This window comes from Centroberyx affinis, unplaced genomic scaffold, assembly GCF_046629955.1.
Source record: "Centroberyx affinis isolate AG114_WGS23_722 - 3 ecotype Tasmania unplaced genomic scaffold, CSIRO-AGI_Caff_v1 ptg004166l_1, whole genome shotgun sequence".
Taxonomy (NCBI): domain Eukaryota; kingdom Metazoa; phylum Chordata; class Actinopteri; order Beryciformes; family Berycidae; genus Centroberyx; species Centroberyx affinis.
The window spans coordinates 9493-29192 of NW_027281925.1; the positions used below are offsets into that span (position 1 = coordinate 9493).

Sequence of the window (19700 nt, forward strand, 5' to 3'; positions counted from 1 at the left end):
ACTAAAGACGAAGTCAACCTCTTAAATTGTGGCCATCACCACATAACACTGCTCTATGGCACTCAAGTGAGAATTGATGGATTTGAAGCTGCAGAGTACTCAGGTGATTATACTGACTGCTCTGTGCCATCTCATTCTAATCTAATATGGCTTTTGAGTGCAACTTGGCAAATCATCATGGCTGTATTTCAAAGTAATCTCATTACCATTGCTTAGCACAGGCAGCTCAAAAGGGGGTTTGTGGGACCGATTAATTTCAGACTTGCAGATTGGACAAAGTAGCTTTCTCCAGTGGTCCACATTAACTATCAGTCCAGTGGGTCCCCGCACTGCTCAGCCCCATCTGGTACTGATAGGAAGGGTCCCGGATGGACATAGTGCTTTGTGCAGGATAGGCTGAGAAATCTCGGTGAGGCCGGAGCGGCGACCCCGGCTTCCTGTGGTACAGAGGCGGGTGGGTTGACCTATCTCTGGATCCCGGAACAGGTTGAGAGGAAGACGAAGAGGAGGAGGACGGAGGTATGACGGGCAGACCGCGCTGGGCTGTAGCTGAGTTGTAGACCCCCAAGTCAGCCTGTGGCCGCGACGTCATGGACGGGGAGGGGTGTGGTACCACGGAGGTGACGGTGGCAGTGTTGGTGAAGTGAGCGGTGAAGGGCTGGTACGGGACGCCCTCCACCGTCTGCACACTGTAGCGGGGATAAGGCTGCATCGTAGCCCACATGTTGCAATTTAGTGAAGGGGGGTTCGGCTCGTCTGTGTCCCCGGCCCCAGATCCAGACTCTGTCTCCATACTACCGTACATACAAGCCTCTCTGGAGGTTATTGCCTCGGTGCAATACGGATGAGACAGCAGCGGAGACTCGTAAGAGGGAGGCGAACGAAAGTAATGATCGTCTGAGACCGCAGCCGATGTCTCCAAATATGGCCGCTTACATCCCAGCTCCAGGTGTCGGGCATTATCTGCAAAGAAATATAATTAACCACATGGTGTTGAAAACCAAAGAGCACTTAATGGACGTGTCTGTTTCTCTGCAATGCTGAAACATTATTGAATAGACATGAAACAAACCTCTGTGTTTGAAACAGTGATAAAGCAGGCCAGGGTCTCTGCTCTGGGGGAAGTGGTTTGAGAGAGGATCTTGGGGGTCTGAGCTGGACAAATGGCCCCCAGTCTCATACTGATAAGAGGAAAGGACTTGAGGGTGACCCGTCAGAACTCCAGCTCCCAGCTTCCCTGCGAGGTGACTATGTGAGGAGATGAGCCTCTGGCGAACCATGTTCTTCGAAATCACAGGATACTCTTTCCTGCACATCAGTAGCAGCAACAAGAGAGAAAGCCAGAATTAGCTTGCCATGCCTACACTTTTACTCTTGTGACAGAACCCTCAAGGAGGTAGACTAGATTTTTGTATCCACAGCTGTATACAACAACATGTTTCCCAAGAACAATCAATGTGCCAAAAAGTTCCACAGTCAAATAATGATTAATTTTACTTGCTTGGTACCTTGTTTTTGTAAACATACCCCTGTAGTCTTGAAACGCGCGGATCTCCTTCTTCACTACCTCGGAATCCTTTGGCAAATGGATTGTTTTCTATCTTCAGCTGAGTGATCTAGGGAAATGATCAAGCTCTCGTGTTGTTTGATGTCAACCAAGCCATAGTTAATAGTAATTACGGTCGTCGCACTTGTGAATTTTATGCATGGTCTGTCCACCACTGAAACTCTTCTTCTCATTTTCTACTACACTAATACAGCAGACTATGCAATGTACTGTAGTGTGTACCACTTTAGCTAAGAAATTAGCTTTGCAGGAGTTATGCTTTGAAACTTGTCTTACATTCCTCATTCTGCTCTCAAAAAAGTTGTATGCTGTCTTTATCTACAGGGACATATTCGTTTTTGGGATCCAGTTATTACATATGGGATATGTTTGTGTTTATGACCACTGTTCATGATAACTAGATAGAGTCAATAGGCTTTATTGGCTGCTGAGGATATGATGGGCTGATATTGTTCTGCACACTTTTATAATTCCATTTCATCAATTAGCATATAGAAAAAAACAATACTGATCAAACTCGGCTATTGAGAAATCGCTCACCATTGTTCACCTTCCCTCAACCTTAGAGAAAAGATTGAGGTGTCAAGTCAACTTTATCCTATTTCACCCATAAAAACTGTCGAGTGTCATAAATCGTTTTCTATTAGTAAAAGCAGGGCTTTCACATATGTTTGATTTTAACTGTAGTCTGTAGGACGTTGTTGCTAGTTACCTTATGGTTCTGATAAGATGTTACGGAGATGAAGGCTGTCTCGTGAAAGACGTGAGTGCAGTAGGCCGTGTTCTTGGATCCGAAGGCGTTGTTTTCGTCTGCCTTGACTATGTGTAGCCTGGGCTGGTACTTGTGCATAGAGTTCAGGATGATCTAAGGAGGGCAAAAAAGACAACACATTTCACTCCAAACTTGTCAGTAGCAACGGTTTATGAATTGTACATAAGGGGTACTTTCTGTTGCTATGGTTAGTTTATAGTGTCTAGATGCCAAATGGGCTGTTTGAGTAGCTGAGGTTTTCCATCGCTTGTTTTTTTCCCCCTTAGTTTGCTAATAGTTGGTGTGCTAATTGTACCTTAACATAATCAAGGCTTCTTTCTTTCTGAAATGGCTGGTTGTGTAGATAGAGAATGAATTTGTTTTTATTTTGTCTCAAAAATAAAATGTTAGGATCATAAGGTCTTCTATTCTGTAGCCCCTCAAACCTGCCACTCCCACATTGACAGTTTTTAACTGACTTTTGCTGGTTGAAAATTAAAGGAAAAATTACATGAAATTTTTTCCAGAGCTCGAAACTGATTCTTAATGAATACTGTTTTCCAATCTAAAGTCCATGTTTTTGCAGCAAGTTTCCACACTTTGTATCAATGGAATGACGTCTGTGGAGTTGTAGCTTTTATTTGAGCTATAGCATGCTGCTCTAGCAATAAATTATTTAAAAGGTTAAATTGGCTGGTTTGGTTGGTTGGTGGCTCAGCTAGCTAAGGTCCATATGTACCTGTGATGTCCTGGGTTTGAATCTGGTCTGGGATCTCTGTTGCATGTCATCCCCCCTTCTTTCCATATCTTTCTTATCTTTCTCTACTGTGGACTATCAAATAAAGGCAAAAGTGCCCAAAAAAACCCAAACCATCCTTTAAAACAAAAGCTTAAATTCCACCGGTGGGATCTGTGAGTTAAATTGATTGACATCCTCTGGATTCTTTTCAGCATCCACAATCTGAAATACTTGCTGTGCTACATCCCACACAGAAACCTAGCTTGTAAATGCAGAGTTGTTGACATCAATTATTTCAATGAACAGTTTCTTTGCGCCCTCCGTCTCCATCACACTCGAATTGGAATCTGAGTGTTGTGCATCAGTGTAGCAGTCAGCATGTGTTGAGTGCGCTCAGTGTTTAGGTTGTTTGGGTGGAGGCAGGTCGGGCTCACTGGCACCAGTCTGCTCGCTGCAGCCTTGTGGTGTGCTCAGTGAAGCGTTAGCAGCAGTAGGGCTGGGTCATCACTAGTCCAGCACTGTCAAGGGAGATAAGCGTCAAGCTCTCCACCTCACCTCCCCTCTTCACCTCCCAGACACACTCTGCAAGGCTCCCAGCGACCCCTGAAGAGCCTACTCCTCCAGGGGGCTCCCAAAGAGAGGTGAAGGCTGAATGGGGCACAGGGGGCTCGGCTCAGGTTGAACACTGAATGGCCCGGTGCTCACATGGTCCTGTTGCCGAGGCAGGCTAGAGACAAAGATAAGCTATTGGCTGGTTCACCGGAGGCTCTCTTTTGACCTTTGCCTGCTTTGCTGTCTGGTCGGTGTCTGGGGGGGTGATACTGCAGATTGCCTCGGTGGCTGTCTAATGGCGCTGATCAGGGAAGCCTGCCTTAGATCAATTAAGAACCTAAGAAAGCTCTTGCTCTTACATTCAGTATAAAACATTTAGATATGATTGCTTGCTTGGTGTAATATGTGCTTGGATTGAGTTCTTAAACGGGGCAGTGAGTAAGATTTTTACTGTCTCACAGCGCAGAATGACCATAATATATTTGCAGGGATTTGTTAAAGTTATTGAGTCTGGCCCGTACTCTGCTTTGGAACAAAAACTCCCCATCACCTCCCCAAACTAGTTTCATTCAAGTGAAGATTCCCACGCACTTCTCTTAGCTAGCCAACAGTAGCAAAAGGGGCCCAGATCACTGACAGTCTGTTTTTTACTGCTGATGCTGACCAGGTCGGTTGTCAAGAGAGGGGGGGGGGGGGTTGTGTGTGTGGGGGGGGGGGGGTTGGGTAATATGGAGAAGAATGATTGTCGTGGATTTGAAGGGCCTTGACTGAAACAAGCGTACAGTCGTCTTCTATAGACTGAAGAACACTGATTCCTCGCATGCAGATTCTGACTCTTCCGTGTACGCCACCCTGGAGGATTGAGCACTTGGAACCATGTCTGCATGCATGAACTAGTCTCTGAAAGTGTCAGCGACATCATTACTGCATTCACAGGCAGTTTTATCTCGCCAATGATTTCTGGTAGACGGAGTTACTATTTATATACTCTCCTTGTGTGACACCGAGTGGTGCAATGAAGCTGCTGGAGAATCCGAATAGCGTTCCCTACACCAGGGGGTTTCAAACATTTTCATGGCACAGACTCCCAAATAGACACATTAGGCCACAGATTTGCATTTGATGAGTTTTGTCTCAGGGGAATCAAGATCTATTCAATTCAGTCTAGTGAATTAAGTTCCAGTGAAGTTAAACTATTCCTCATTTTGCCGGGGATCCCCTGGAACCCCTTCAACTACCCCTGGGAGTCCCCCAGACCCCACTTTGAGAACTGCTGCTCTCCACGCCTACTGGTGTGGGCGTCATCTGGGCTTAGCGTGGCCTCTAACTCGTTCTGTCCTCATTACTCGCCCTTATCACTGGCCAGGCACTCGACTCAATCTGACAGCGGGCCCCGCCACTGATCTGAGAGGTTATGAACCTAATGAGCCTGCCCATTGACGGGATGGCTTCAGACAAGCTATCCCAGAGTTCCCCTGGGGAGCGCTGCCACAGTTACACTCTTCACCTCCCTCTGCAGCTTGCCTCTCTTTCTCTCTCTCTCTCTCTCTCTCCATTTCCTCTCTCTGTGGACTTCCCCGTCTTTCCTTCCTCTGTCTCTCACCCTTCCTCACTTTCTTTCACCTTTCTTTCCGAACTCTGCCGACAAAAAGCAACTTCGTGATTTTGTTGTTCACACGTCTATCGCGCAAATATTTCACATCCACTGTATGCTTCACAGTCAATTTGTTCTCACTGCTATGTGTGTGTGTGTGTGTGACAATGGCTTCCCTGTGAATACCATTTTTTTTTCCAAACAGGGTTCTCACTAGTCCTGGGATTTCTGGAATATCATGGAGTTTTGAGAGGTCTATTCCAGTCAGGAAATTCGATAAATTCTCGGGGGAATGTCAGGGAATCTTACAAATGGGTCATTTATAATCACACATTCATTGCATTAGATGGTGGTTTTCAGCCCAACTGTAATGAAAACAAGACTGTCCACCCCATTAGAGAAACAACATTAAGAAACCAAGAAGGAACAACATTTTTTAGTTCATGGAAGCACTCCATGGAATTTTATATCAGGGCCATGATGAGAATCCTGTTTCCAAATGATAAAAGCACTTGACATGGTAAGGAGGCATTGCACTCAGTACTGGGTTTCATGGCTGCATAAAATGAGTTCCACTTACTCCATTATGGAACTCTTATTGCACCCAGTGCCGGTAAGGTCTATTTTGACCTACTTTGCACATAGTTTAACTTCACCTCCACTCATCCACCGACTTTCAGTTAAATGAGCCATAAGCTGAAGTAGACATCATTAGCATCATCAAGGTTTTAATCACTTGATCTGCCATTGATGACATGGCAGGTCCAGTGATGAGGAACTTTGGTAACACTTTACAATAAGGGTCACTAAGTTAAGGGTTAGTTAATGCTTAATAAGCATTAACTAACCCTTAATTAATAATGGTGTTCATGTTAACTAAGGTATGAATTTATACATTTAATAGTTTATAAAGATGACTATTAAATAATGTATAAATGAATACCTTAGTTAAAATGAACACAATTAGTAAATGATTACCAGACACATTAGTAAACTGTTAATTAAGGGTTAGTTCATGCTTATTAAGCATTAACTAACCCTTAACTTAGTGACCCTTATTGTAAAGTGTTACTGGAACTTGTAAAGATGACCAACTGATATTCCACTTGTTTACACCCGTGGTTATTTACTTGTTTACACTCGTGGTTATTTACTTCCTTGTTTGTTGATGGCGTTCAAGCATATCAGATAGTTAGATGGTCGCAAATCTTGTGTGTTTCCACACAGTCATTTTATAATTTTAGGATGGGGGATATGTCATTATATAATTAATTATATTTAATGTTGTGTTTATTTTTATTCAACAACAATAACAATATATAGTAATAGTAAAAAATATATTAATATGCAAAATATGAATATGTGTTTACTATCCAGAGGTAGCCTATATATAGTCCATTTGTTGCTGTACCCACAATTAACACATACATTGTACATGTAGACCTGTGCATAGGAACACTGTAATACTGAAAGTCCAGTCTCGAGATCACTTTTTTGAAAACCACGTTTTAGAAAATGCATAATTTTATTGATGTTTGGTTTATTTTCTATCTCTGTGGTTTGTTAGACTTGGATTTGACTAAGTAAGGTCTTGACTACAGGAAGGTACTCACATGCCCAAAAGGGTCCAAGTGGTTGTTTGTAAGCTTGAGCTTTTGAAACGATACCAGCTGCCTCATCCAGTGAGCTCCTGTAGCGGGGGAGTCAGGGTGCACATACAGCCTGCCTGGCATTGCCGGCTCTGCCTTGCCTGCCACCATCCTAAAAACAGATGGAGAGAGTTGTGAAGGAGCACGGTTTATCAGCAGCTGCTTTCTTGAGCCAGTGTCATCCATTTCTCAAGGAATATGGCTCGGTTCATCTAATATGACCCGCTAACACTAGTGTCCATTCCTGTCACCACATTAGCTAAGTCTCTCTTTCCATAATTTAGTCGTATAATGGCGTTGAGCACTACTGGTCTCAGCCCTCATGGTAGCAATTCCCTTCGACTGGAAAGCGGTTGCCTCTGCTGTAACATCATTACTAATTATGCTTCTCCAAGGTGTCGCTGAAGAACACCAGAACCCACACTGGCAAGGGTTGAAATTCCAGGCCATCCCACAAGATCAGAAACAAATGGCTATAAAATGACTACTTCGTCCTGGAGAGTGTGTGTTCTTTTGAGCTTTTCCTGGCAAAACATTTTGCTTTTCTTGTCTACCCATGGATACAGGCAGTGCCAGCACTGATGTCGTATTAGTGGGTGGAGGACTGCAGAGTCATCGCCCCTAGATACAGGGTCAACCGGAGGACATTGAGTACAACCCAGGAGATTTTTTTTTATTTTGACAGGCGTCTTGCCGGGGCCCTGCAGTAAGGAACTGCACGCTAATGACAATCTGCAGCAACAATTAGCCATCGGACCATGACCTGATCTGCTCTTCTAGAATATTTGAAATATGCATTTTTACTCATAATACTCAGAATATCTTTAGTGGGTAGATTACTTCAAAAAAAATACCAGGAGCCAATTATTTTCTACCTTTTAGCACATTATTCACACAATCTAGGCATGATTGAAGCAGCAAGTGCATAGAACAACACTCCATCTCAGAGTGCAATAACTGATGTGTTCAGAAAATATACTGAACAAAAATATAAACGCAACACTTTTGGTTTTGCTCCCATTTTTCATGAGTTGAAATAAAAGATCTAAGACTTTTTCTATGCACACAAAAGGCTTATTCTGTGACATCTGTGGCATTGTGTTGTGTGATAAAAACTGCACATTTTAGAGTGGCCTTTTATTGTGACCAGCCCAAGGCACACCTGTGCAATAATCATGCTGTTTAATCAGCATCTTGATATGCCACACCTGTCAGGTGGATGGATTAACTTGGCGAAGGAGAAGTGCTCACTAACACGGATTTAAACAAATTTGTGAACAAAATTTGAGAGAAATAAGCCTTTTGTGTGCATAGAAAAAGTCTTAGATCTTTTATTTCAACTCATGAAAAACGGGAGCAAAAACAAAAGTGTTGCATTTATATTTTTGTTCAGTATACATACTAATGAGGGACCTGTGGTTCCACAAACTAAGAGCACCTCATTAATTATCAAGAATTCACAGTGTGGGCTGGTGTCTAGCGTGCCATTTCCTTTCTCTTCCTTACATATTTCCTCTTACTCTCAACGTAAAAATGTAGAAAAGCAGCCTTAAAAAGGATTTAAATGAAAAAGTAGTGATTACTGCCTATGGTGTAATAATTATTGTCTCATGTTGAGGAAGGAAGGTGATGGTATGATAATGATCATCCACCCTTGTCTATCCCTTCCCTTAAATCTCTGTGCCTCCAGACTCTTGACTAGATTCCTCAGGAGTAGAATTACTTCTGAAAGATCATAGGAACAGACCTATATAGTGAGCAACGATTCCAAAAGCACCACTTTACCAACTTACCACTTGTTATCGCAGAACTTGTAGCGGTGGTCATCAGCTGGGACGATGTCTGTGAGCAGGATGTACTTGGTTTTGGGGTTCATTCCTGTCACTTTGACCTTGTAGCTAGGAAACATCCTCCTGTTGAAGAATGTGAGGAGAAAGGTTTTAGTGTTAGACATGCTCTTAGTTGGCGTTTATGCTCTAAGCACATGACATGTTCCTAACAGAACTGACCTTAATGACACAAATCAGTTCATCTTGATTGGCTTTAATGGAATGTCGCCTGTTCCTCATTGAGTCTTTTAGATTAATTACCCTAAGCACCTTACATCCTGTAAACAAGTTCAGCGGTCCACCTTATGTGCATCGCTTACACCTTGAGATCTTTTGGCTTTTTATCAAATTGAAATCAATGTGATTAAGAAGCTTTGAGAATGACGTTGGCCATGTTTTACACTTCTGAATGAGAGAATTTGATCAGCAATTTCCACAAAAAAAGGATTTGCCATTTCTTATGCCAAATGTTTCAAAGACTAATAAAAAATCTGCTTTTATCTATAAGGGCTGAAGTTTGTGCTCTGTGCACGTAGCATCTTGTTAAAGAAATAATCTACTGAGCCATTGAGAAGAGTTCTGGCCAGGATAAGTGTAGTATCATCACGGATAGTGCAGACGAAGATCCGATTAGGGCACTGACAGCAGCTCAATGATGTCCTTAAGGGATTGGGATGAGCAAGGTCCTGTAGAGATCAGGAGGCTGAGACAAGGAGGGTGAGAAGAGGCATTCTTAGAAACCTGGGGGTTTATTTGCAATGACCTTTACCTAAACATTAAGAGGATGAGACCTACTTTTGCACAGGTGACCCCAATGAGCACCTGGCATAATTAGAGCCACCTGCCAAACCTTTGCACCTTCATTCTCTCAATGTTGTCCTTACTGTCAAAATCTCACTTCTTTTCGGCTTGGTACTAATTTGCTTCCTCACAGGCCTATATTTGGGGGAGGGCTGAAATCTTCTGATAGTTTTGAGTCTGAGTCGCCATAAAAAGTGTGGGAACACACTGTATCTTTTATCTATAAAAGTGTCTCAGGAATGAAAGACAGAATATGCTAATATAGCAGGACAAGGCCATAAAACATATGAATGGAGCTACCTTTCATGACCTCTTCTGGGAAACCAAAAACTTTTTCATCCCATCTGCGCCAAAGCAAAAGTCGCAAAGGGCTCTGCACCCCTTATAAAGTCCTAAGTGCTTTTTAATGGCACCCCAGATCGCACAACAGTTTAGACAGCTGACTCGTCATTGCTCCAGAGACTCTGGTCAAAAAGGGCTGCAGTTTATCTGTGGATGCTGCCCCTGGCAACACATTCAAACAGTGGAGGACACACACACACACACACACACACACTCGTGACAGCCTTGCATGCTCCGTGGAAGGATGGCGTAGCATCGAACCCCCTTGGCTCAAACTTGCTGTTCTGATTGGTGCAAACACCCTTCTTCAAAGGCTCATAGTGCCTGACACCATCTGATCATGTTACTGTAAATACTCCCTCACGTAAGAGAGAGAGAGAGGAGGGGGATTGAGGGCAGGTAATTTAAATCTCTCTCCCAGGCTTCAAATCCAATCAGTAGGAGAGATCAGTCCCGGTATCATCCTCACTGAAAGACGGGTTAATCTTGGAGGAACATTCAAAACAGACCTCTGCTCATCCCTGGCTCCAATCACACCATCCAGCCTGACCAGATGGAGGCCTGTGTCAACACATGTGGCCCTCACATTTATATAATATGGCCATAACTACCTAGAGCAGTGCTCTATTGCTGCTGGCTTTTTATTATAACCATGGAACCATGATTCTGTTCGCCCAGCCAACCAACACAGATGTGCAGTAATCTTAAGCACAAATGGAAATTGATAAGTCAAAATTGGTTTTAGTTCTGTAGAAATATTTATTTAGCTGGGTCTCAGAATCCCATATGCTTTGAAAATAGCAGTCCACCTTACTCAATGAATGAATCATTCCGATATCTCACTGTGAAGACCTGAGCTATGATTCTTATTCTAAGCTACATAGCATTTTGAGTGATAAGAATAAATGGGGCAGATTTAAATAGGAAATGTCTTGCATCGCTTATTTATTGAATTGTAATTGGATGCTGTTCTGCAGTATAAAGTCCTAATTGAAAACCTGCAATGGGAGTCCTGGGTGTAGTTTTTGAGAGATAATGTGGCTTTCATGGCAATCCTGTCATAGCCTATGATCTTTTGATACAGTGTATTGTCCTTTCTGCTAAAGTAAACCTGAGAAACAGAGCAACAATAGAAGCAAATTGATGAAACAATGGACTATATATCTATTTATACCGACTATATCTATATAAAGGAATTGGTATTCTAAAACTCTGGAAAACCGATTTTCAAAGGCAGACAAGTAGGCATACATACAGTGATGTGACTAAGTGTGTGAGTTTAAGGGGAGCATGAGAAATGGTAGTCGGGGAGTGTGTGTATGATATCAGTGTCAGGGTGTGTGTGTGTTTCTGTGCCCAGCCAGCTGTTTCTCTTAACAGTCCCACATGCTTAGGCCCTCCAGTGATCCATTCCCTCTCTGGGAATCTCCAGTACCGCGGGGAGATCAAAAGGAGCGTTGGGGGGGGGATGATGAAGCGCTACAACCCCACTAGACACTGCCTATTGTGGGCGCCGGACTCCTCTTATCACCCCGCCGCTGCTCCCCTGACGGGCTGTGTACAAAGAGGGAGAGTGAGGGAAGAGCAGCGCTGGGTGCTTTGAAGAGGGAGGATTACGGCCTGGACGATGACACTCGCAATAACAAGTCTTCCAGGCTCAGCTAGGTGCTGCATGGGAGCTGACTGATCAAGCTGCGTCTCGGAGTGCCGGGCGAATGTGGGATCCCATGGGCGATGACCGGGGATCTATACCTCTGCGCAGACCTTCCTCACACCTCGGGGTATAGAGTTTAGGAGGCCGTGATCATCCATTCTCCCCTCTCAAGGCCATGCAACTTCATCCCTGCATTTTCTTATGAGCATTCTCCACTGAATTTTGTGTGCATCTATGATAAAGATCTATGCAATGCCTAGACATACAGTGGTTTCCAAAAGTATTTGACAGCACCCCGTGAAGTATGGACGTTTTGATGTATTTGATGTAGAATCATAAAAATTGTTTTAGCTACATCAAATAATCAGGACAAAAATACTTTTTGTACAAAGTTCACACATTTGAGCATGCCAGAATTATTTGCATATATTAGGGTTATATTAAATAAAACACAATGACACACTTGATATCTTATTTTCAAGTGCCATTTCTGGCAATGCTACAATATCGGCATTTCAATTGGTCTAGAAGAATTCAACTGTGGAAAATATTGGTTCTCTTATTATTATAATCTACCGTGGGACAGTCTGCTAAAACTATGGGAAAGTTATATTGTTCATGGCTGAGTTCTTATAGGGATACAGGTTGTATATTAAGCAGGAAGAGCACCTCATTAATTATCAAGAATTTGTTGGTGCTTATGGGTTACAGTCTGTTAGAAGTCTGAATGTTAGGACTTTTGATTAATCTTTCTGTCCAAATACTTTTGGAGCCCTCAATTAGGGAACCCACGTACACAAAGTTCAGCAGATTTTTAGCTGCTTTCAGACATGGCTGAAAATATTTTTAAAACTAAAACCAATGCTGACTGTCTGCGCCGTAACCTCACAGTCAATTTATCATTTGACGTTCAAAGTGATAAACATTTTGAAATGATTTGATATTCAAAATGAATGAGGTCCTTCATGTCACTCCCCTGTTACGCTCTCAGCACTGGCTGTCTGTGGCCGCTCGCATTGAATTCAAAACCCTGGTGCTGGCGTACAAGGGATCCGCACCCCATTAACTCCAGACTATGGTCCAGTCCTACACCGCCATACCTCCAGCCCATGGTCCAGTTTTACACCTCCATACCTCCAGACCATGGTCCAGTCCTACACTTCCATACCTCCAGCCCATGGCCCAGTCCTACACCTCCATACCTCCAGACCATGGTCCAGTCCTACACCTCCATACCTCCAGCCCATGGTCCAGTCCTACACCTCCATACCTCCAGCCCATGGTCCAGTCCTACACCTCCATACCTCCAGCCCATGGTCCAGTCCTACACCTCCATACCTCCAGCCCATGGTCCAGTCCTACACCTCCATACCTCCAGCCCATGGTCCAGTCCTACACCCCCATACCTCCAGACCATGGTCCAGCCCTTGTGTCGTTCAGCCTAGTCATCTCTCCACATGCCCTGCGTTTCATTAGTCATTTTAACTTTCCCTCGGCACCTCCCCTCGGGGGAATCCATCTCAAGTGGCGTTCCATTACTCTGATAACTCAAGTGAACTTTCTGAGATCAACCTTTCAAGGGCTGACGATGTAGACTTCACGAGCGTGTCTTGCCCAGAATGCATTGTGATTGTTTGTCTTTTCCTGTGCGTGGCCCACAGTGGTGTAACAAGTGATATATAAGTGTAAGTAAATAAACAATATGAGGAGGATTTATACTTTTGTAATTGCATATTTATGTGGATTGATCCAGGGATGTCGCTATTTTATATGGGATTTATTCCTCCAAATAAAATTGTATAAACAACTTATCAAGAGTTGAGCAAGTAGAGTTTTTATTAAATGTCCAGTCAGCAGTTTTGAGTCCGTTCACACTACAGGATAATCTGTACCAACTGTATGGATGGTCCAATTGGGTTTAGAATCACCATTAAAATCATCTAGTATGATCTAGGTTTCACTCAGATTACTCCTCAAAAATATAAAAAATTTATATTTTTTGTTAAATCTCTTTTACATCTTTCTTACATTATCATTAAGTGGTCACTCACTGCAGCCCTTACTGTTGCTATTCTGGTTATCTAGGACTTTACAGCTGCTCTAGATAGGATGTTTCTGTAAAAATACACTCATTTTATCAACCAAAATCACAGCTTGAGGCTGCAACAGAGAAGTCTCCCATCACCCACAAATTTAGATGTTATGGATTCACCCTATTTGCCCAAATTGGTCTGGGAAATACAAAAAAAAAAACGGTCTCCCAAACAGCAGTGAGCAGGCGCTCCGTTGAGAGAAAGCTGGACTCACCAACAACGGTTATGTTCAACTGTTTTTTTTTTTTTCCCACTAAGAAGAAATTTGCATTTGCAATTTGGAGTGTGTAGTTCACTGACGCCACGTTACATGATTTCCGGGTAATGAAGTCCTTCAAACTTTCAAAAATTCATTTTCAGCTTAATGACTAAAATGTAAATTTAATGATGAATGTCAAAACATAAAAAATGGGATTGATCTTGCCACACTAAATTAAAATATTAAGAAGCTGGTTTGGTGTCATGGACTGGTTCTCATTGTACCTGTTTTTTCTCCTACATTGATTTGATGTGTGCTTCGAGGCTCAGTTCTTGGGCCTTTCTTTATGCCTTTTCCATCTACTGGAATGTGTTGACATGCCACCTTTCACTCCTATGCCGAAGATACTCCACTGTATCTCTCAGGTAAAGTATTACATGACTGTCCAGCTCATGACAAGGGTTGGATGTCCCAAAATTCCCTTCAAATAAATATAGACAATTCTGAGGTTGTTGTGTATTGGTTTTGTCTTTAACAACATTGTGATTGTTCTGTTCTCTTGTCCCAGTCAACAAGCTATGGCATGGTTTCCTATTAGCTTTGGATTTGATTTTAAGCAAGTTTAGATTATTGCCTTATTGTTATGTTATTTGTAAAATATTTTAGAACTTTGTTTTGAAAGATACTACATAGATAAAAAATATTGTTATTATTAGTATTATCTCCTATATCTGTTTGTAGGGATGCCACTGCACTCTGACTCTCAGGTAAATTGCCAGGTGAACCTCATTTGTAATCATTGTGGTGTTGTAATCACATGGAAACACATCACATAGAATGGAATCACATGGAATTTCACTGTCAGTCAATACTGTGCATTGTAATTTCAAACAACTTCATCTGAAGTACATCCACCATCCAGTTAGACATACTGAAATAACAATATTCAAAATTAGCATTATTCACCAAGCATATACCAAAACAACTATGGCTCTCACTGTGGGCCTCAGGTTTCTCACCGTTCATAAATCAGTTCAAACCAATAGTTGGCAAAAACTTTTAAACATGTCAATATAATCAAGGGATCAGTACAGCCTCCAAAGTTAAATCTGTTATCAAAGCCACACTTACACTTACTAATTTGGTATAATGTAACTTTGAACAATTTTCTTTATTCCTTACAAAGTGACTTAAACTTTTTGAACTTTTTTTGAATGGCAGGAACAGATAACACTCTGGAAGATATAGCGTCACTTGACTTATGTTTATAGAAAAGGGATCAAATGACATTCTTCATTCATGCCGGCAGGACAAAGGGTTTTTAGCTGATGTATCCGAAAACACTCCCGTTGTAAGAGTCATTTTTCATAATTACCACCTCTTCGGTTGAGCCACACTTTTTCGATTCCAATACATTTTAGATCCTCAACTTTGTGCCCATGTCCACAGAAATGGCGTGCCACGGGTGATGTCATGTCTGTCTGTCATTGACCCTAATTTTCAACTTTCGAGATGTTTGACCTATTTATTTGTTACATTGACAGAATAGTAAATAAATTACATGGGTCGTGTTGTAAGTGATTAGGGATCTGATTCTGTACTCCTTTCCTGTGTGTGTGTCATTGAATTTGTCAATTTTCACCATGCCACATGAGGTGCATGATCTACAGGGGAAATTTCCCAAAATGAATGCCTTCGGTCTAGCTGCATGTGAATCAGCCTTCACCAAGCGATCTCTCAGACTTATTGCCCTCTTGTATGTGAACAGAAAGAATTTTAAGTTAGAACATAATTTGCAGAGTACAATCTTTTTGTTTTATTTTTCTTAACCAATAGCTGTTTTCTTTCTGTTTTGTTCACAGTCTCCGTCGCTGAGTGCAGGCATGATTCAGGATAACCCTTTTCTCTGAACCTGTGTAACATGTTCTTACTTTGCGAGGTGAATTCATCTTCTGTGCTACAGATGCGTTTAAGCCTGTAAAGTTGGACTCACAGGTAGGCTTCTTTTTAGGGACATTGGATGGTGGCTCTCGAATTTCAATAGATTGTTTTTGTCAGTGGGTTTCCTAAAGATTGTTGTGGTTATTTTGTCTCCATCTTTGATTAGTTTAACATCCCAAGAAATGTATAGATTCTAAACTCTTTTCCATCGAGAAAGAAATCGATTCAATGCACGATTTTAACCGAAGAGGTGGTAATCATGAAAAATGACTCTTACAACGGGAGTGTTTTTGGATACATCAGCTAAAAACCCTTTGTCCTGCCGGCATGAATGAAGAATGTAATTTGATCCACTTTTCTATAAACATAAGTCAAGTGACGCTATATTTTCCAGAGTGTTATCTGTTCCTGCCATTCAAAAAAAGTTCAAAAAGTTTAAGTCACTTTGTAAGGAATTAAAAAAAAATGTTCAAAGTTGCATTATACCAAATTAGTAAGTGTGGCTTTGATAACAGATATAACTTTGGAGGCTGTACTGATCCCTTGATTATATTGACATGTTTAAAAGTTTTTGCCAACTATTGGTTTGAACTGATTTATGAACAGTGAGAAACCTGAGGTCCACAGTGATAGCCATAGTTGTTTTGGAATATGCTTTGTGAATAATGCTAATTTTGAATACTGTTATTTCAGTATGTCTAACCTTTTCTAACCTGCATTGGTTCTCGATGTGACTAAATAAAAAAAATCTGGCTCTTTAAATAATTGGCATCTGTTTCCTGTTTTATAATCTGACTCTGATTACTATACAAAAATGCCACTGTTCAGACTTGGCCAGGTTTGACAGGATCAAGCACCTTGCGCAGATTAGTTTTTTCAACGTTTCTGAAGTATGAATGAGATTCAAAAGCCTGAGACCAATCCAGATTATCCCGATTTGTCCACTTGCTTGTCTGCCCTACGATTAATCTTTATACTTTTGAGTATGACTAGAAATGTATTAACCTCCCTTTGTTTTATTCCAACATTATGAATAATTCAAATAGTCATGGTCATGCAGTGATAAATTACTCAGCTAAATTGTATTCATTACAGTCAAATTCCATGCAATGTTACACTCTACGTTACTGATCTAACACAGCATGCTTCTTCCTACAACAGAGTGCAACATGGCCAAATGTCTTCTGCTGTGATAACATTGCGAGGAGCTGCTCCATGCACTATTCATAACTCCCTTGAATAATACATTCTTGTCTTGATATCATTTTGTGCGCGTTCATTTTTAGACTTGTTGGTAAAGAGTGATGGAGACAGTTTTCTCTGTGATCTAGCAAACCTAAACAGTGTCTTGCTGCAGACTGACTGTAGGTAAGCCCAGACAGGTTTTCCAGCACAGCTGCATAGCTAAACCACTGCTCAGCCCTTCAAAGGGCTTTAAGGCTTCAGAGCCCACTTTATCAGCTGGACAAGGGAAAGCCCATCTCTTATGGTTATGCGGCATTAAAGAAAAAATGTGGTGACCTTTTACATTTTTTTACTGGAGGGGAAAAAAAATGCCCCATGAGGAATGAGAGGCGGAGGTCGATTTGAGAGTCTACTCATTCTCTGGTTAATGTCCAAAGGCCCCGCTATCTAATCCTCGGGTCGCATTAAATCCAACGAGCGGAGCAGTCATTTGTGTTTTCAATTATGTATTCACTGGCGCAGGAACTTTTTGTCTCTCCCTGAGAGGCAAAAGTTATAACTGCTATATGTTACTATTAGCTGTCCAAACAGATGGTCGCAGAAAGGCATGATGTTCATATTGCGTGTTGAATCCATCACTTTAATACCACTTTCCCTGTAATTTCCCCGCAAAGTTTACTTTTTCCGCTGCAGAAGATGAGAAGCCTTTAGCATAACATATGACCAACAAGATATGTAACATTTTCAACATTTCTTTTGACTTGGACAAAATGCAAAGAAATACTCCCCTCAGTGGAAAACCTTATTTATTTAGCTATTGTGTGGCTATTTCAGGAAAAAGCCCAGTAGTATTGTAAGGGGAATTATGTTTTTGTTGCAACTTTGAACAAATAGGTGAAGAAATAGGTGAGATATGCTATCATTGAAACTCCTTAAAAAGAAAAACCTCAGGACTGATATTATTGCTTTCCCATGAATATGCAAATATCACCCAGATTGCTAAATGGTGGGTTTGACACATAATTCAAATCATCCAATCATTAAATTGAGCATTAGGGCAAACTTTTTCCTCTTTATGAAGATTCGACCAACTTTGTCTCTAGACTAGTAGTGCCATTGATAGTGTGGTGTGTTTGCTGGTGTACTAACCTGCCTGCTTTAGTAATGATCATCTCTGTGCCGGCTTCATGGAACTTCTTCCATAGCTCCCTCTCATGAAGGACAACCTTAATGTTCTCAATGTTCTGAGAAATGAGAGGAAACTGCTGTCACACTCCACACACACCAAACCCGTTCATCCCCATAGCCAGATGATGAAAAGTTTGACAGTAAATAAATAATTGAAGTCATTAAATCAAAAACATTGGCATATCAACACACTGCAGTAGTGACTTACAAAATATCAAGTGTCACAGACATTTCAATTTAAAAACACGCTCTAGTGAAATGATTGAATTCTACTGGTAATAATTGTAATTCAGCAATATGTAGCATAGATATATCAATATATACTCTGCTTAGTTAGGTTTTTTGATAACATTTTAAGGTAAGATTACGTTGAATTCAGAGTTAGCCAATTAAAAGGGGGAATGTAGTCTGCAGTTTAGTTGCTGCTATTTCTGCTATTTTTTTATTTTTTTATTTCTGAGAATTGACAAAAAGAAAAATATCCCAACCGACACGACTAAAAGTTCTAACTTCCTAGGAAATATTCATCCACGATGCAACAAACTGACAAACTTCAGCAACACAATGTAAAGCATAGTAGACATTATGACATTATTTAGGCTCGGGACTCTCTGTTGCTCTACCTGGTCGGGCTCGTTGCCGCTGGGAATGCTGGAAGCTGTGGACTGGCCCAGTCGCGACGGGTCTGGAACGAGCTCGGCCCCCCCTCCAGGCTGGACCCGGGTCATACCGTCATCCGTCACAGCTGAAGCCTTCTCCTGCAGCATCTCTGTGGGATTAGAGGAATACCCAGATTTCAGACCTATCAATTCATATTAATAGCTGTAAAAACACCACAAAAAAAAAAACCCCACTACTCCCCTGCTTATTTTATTATTGCACAAGCAGTTCTTGCATAATCTCAACCCCAATTTAACCTGGTGTGCGTCAGACTTGGCATATGACACTTTTCAGCCACAGGAATGTAAGCTCTCTAATGCTAATAATAAATTGTATGTCTCTCATTCTATTCAGTATTTTCATAGTAAACTGTTGGTTACTGCTTGAATGCACACATCTACAGGTGAATGGAGTCTTTATATGTAGACTCATAATACTAATGTCCTTGCACTGTCCCTTTCCACTATATATGAGGGTTAGCCTTGTATAATGAGTGTTAGTATGAACTATGAAAAAGTTGCCAATATGTCGTCATACCAATTTCGCCGAGACAAATCCCGCTTGATTTATTTTACCCAGCAATTCAACTGATTCTGATTCTGATTTTCACAGAAAATGACCCATGACTAATGGATTGTCCATTAAAGCTACCAAAAATAATAGGTGTGTACTGATATTTTGGAATTTAGGAAATGGATATAAGGGCTTGTTCAAAAAAACAAAACAAAACTAGCACTACATTTGCACTACATTTTGTTTTGTCCCTATAGCAAGCATAAACCGCATTCCCCCCTCTTTTTATTCTGTCTAAATTATGAAAATATATGTATACATGAAAAACTTTATCATTGCCTGAGAAGCATTGTGTCGTGTTCATGTTGAAATGAAGGATTATGATGTTGACTAGCATGCAGAAATTTTGATAAACACTCCAATACACTTTTGATCTGATATAA

The 19700-nt window shown here is 41.4% G+C and overlaps 1 protein-coding gene across 1 annotated transcript; it reads right to left on the bottom strand.

Moving 5' to 3' along the window:
• Positions 1–301: 301 nt before the first annotated feature.
• tbx4 (T-box transcription factor 4) lies at positions 302–18851 on the bottom strand. The gene is made up of 8 exons (XM_071542712.1): positions 18708–18851; positions 18046–18140; positions 8646–8765; positions 6817–6964; positions 2280–2432; positions 1528–1616; positions 1073–1308; positions 302–963 (listed from the first exon to the last, which is right to left on the bottom strand). Exons 1-8 carry the CDS (start codon positions 18849–18851, stop codon positions 302–304), a joined length of 1647 nt encoding a protein of 548 aa, XP_071398813.1.
• Positions 18852–19700: the final 849 nt, after the last annotated feature.

What these genes read in the sequence shown, in the direction of transcription:
- tbx4 (XM_071542712.1), bottom strand. Translation starts at nt 18,851, where the DNA reads ATGCTGCAGGAGAAGGCTTCAGCTGTGACGGATGACGGTATGACCCGG. An exon ending in AAGTTCTGCGATAACAAGTG is followed by an intron (nt 6,965 to 8,645) that starts GTAAGTTGGTAA and finishes ATCTGTTTTTAG; the next exon opens with GATGGTGGCAGGCAAGGCAG. An exon ending in ACTTGGACCCTTTTGGGCAT is followed by an intron (nt 2,433 to 6,816) that starts GTGAGTACCTTC and finishes TGCCCTCCTTAG; the next exon opens with ATCATCCTGAACTCTATGCA.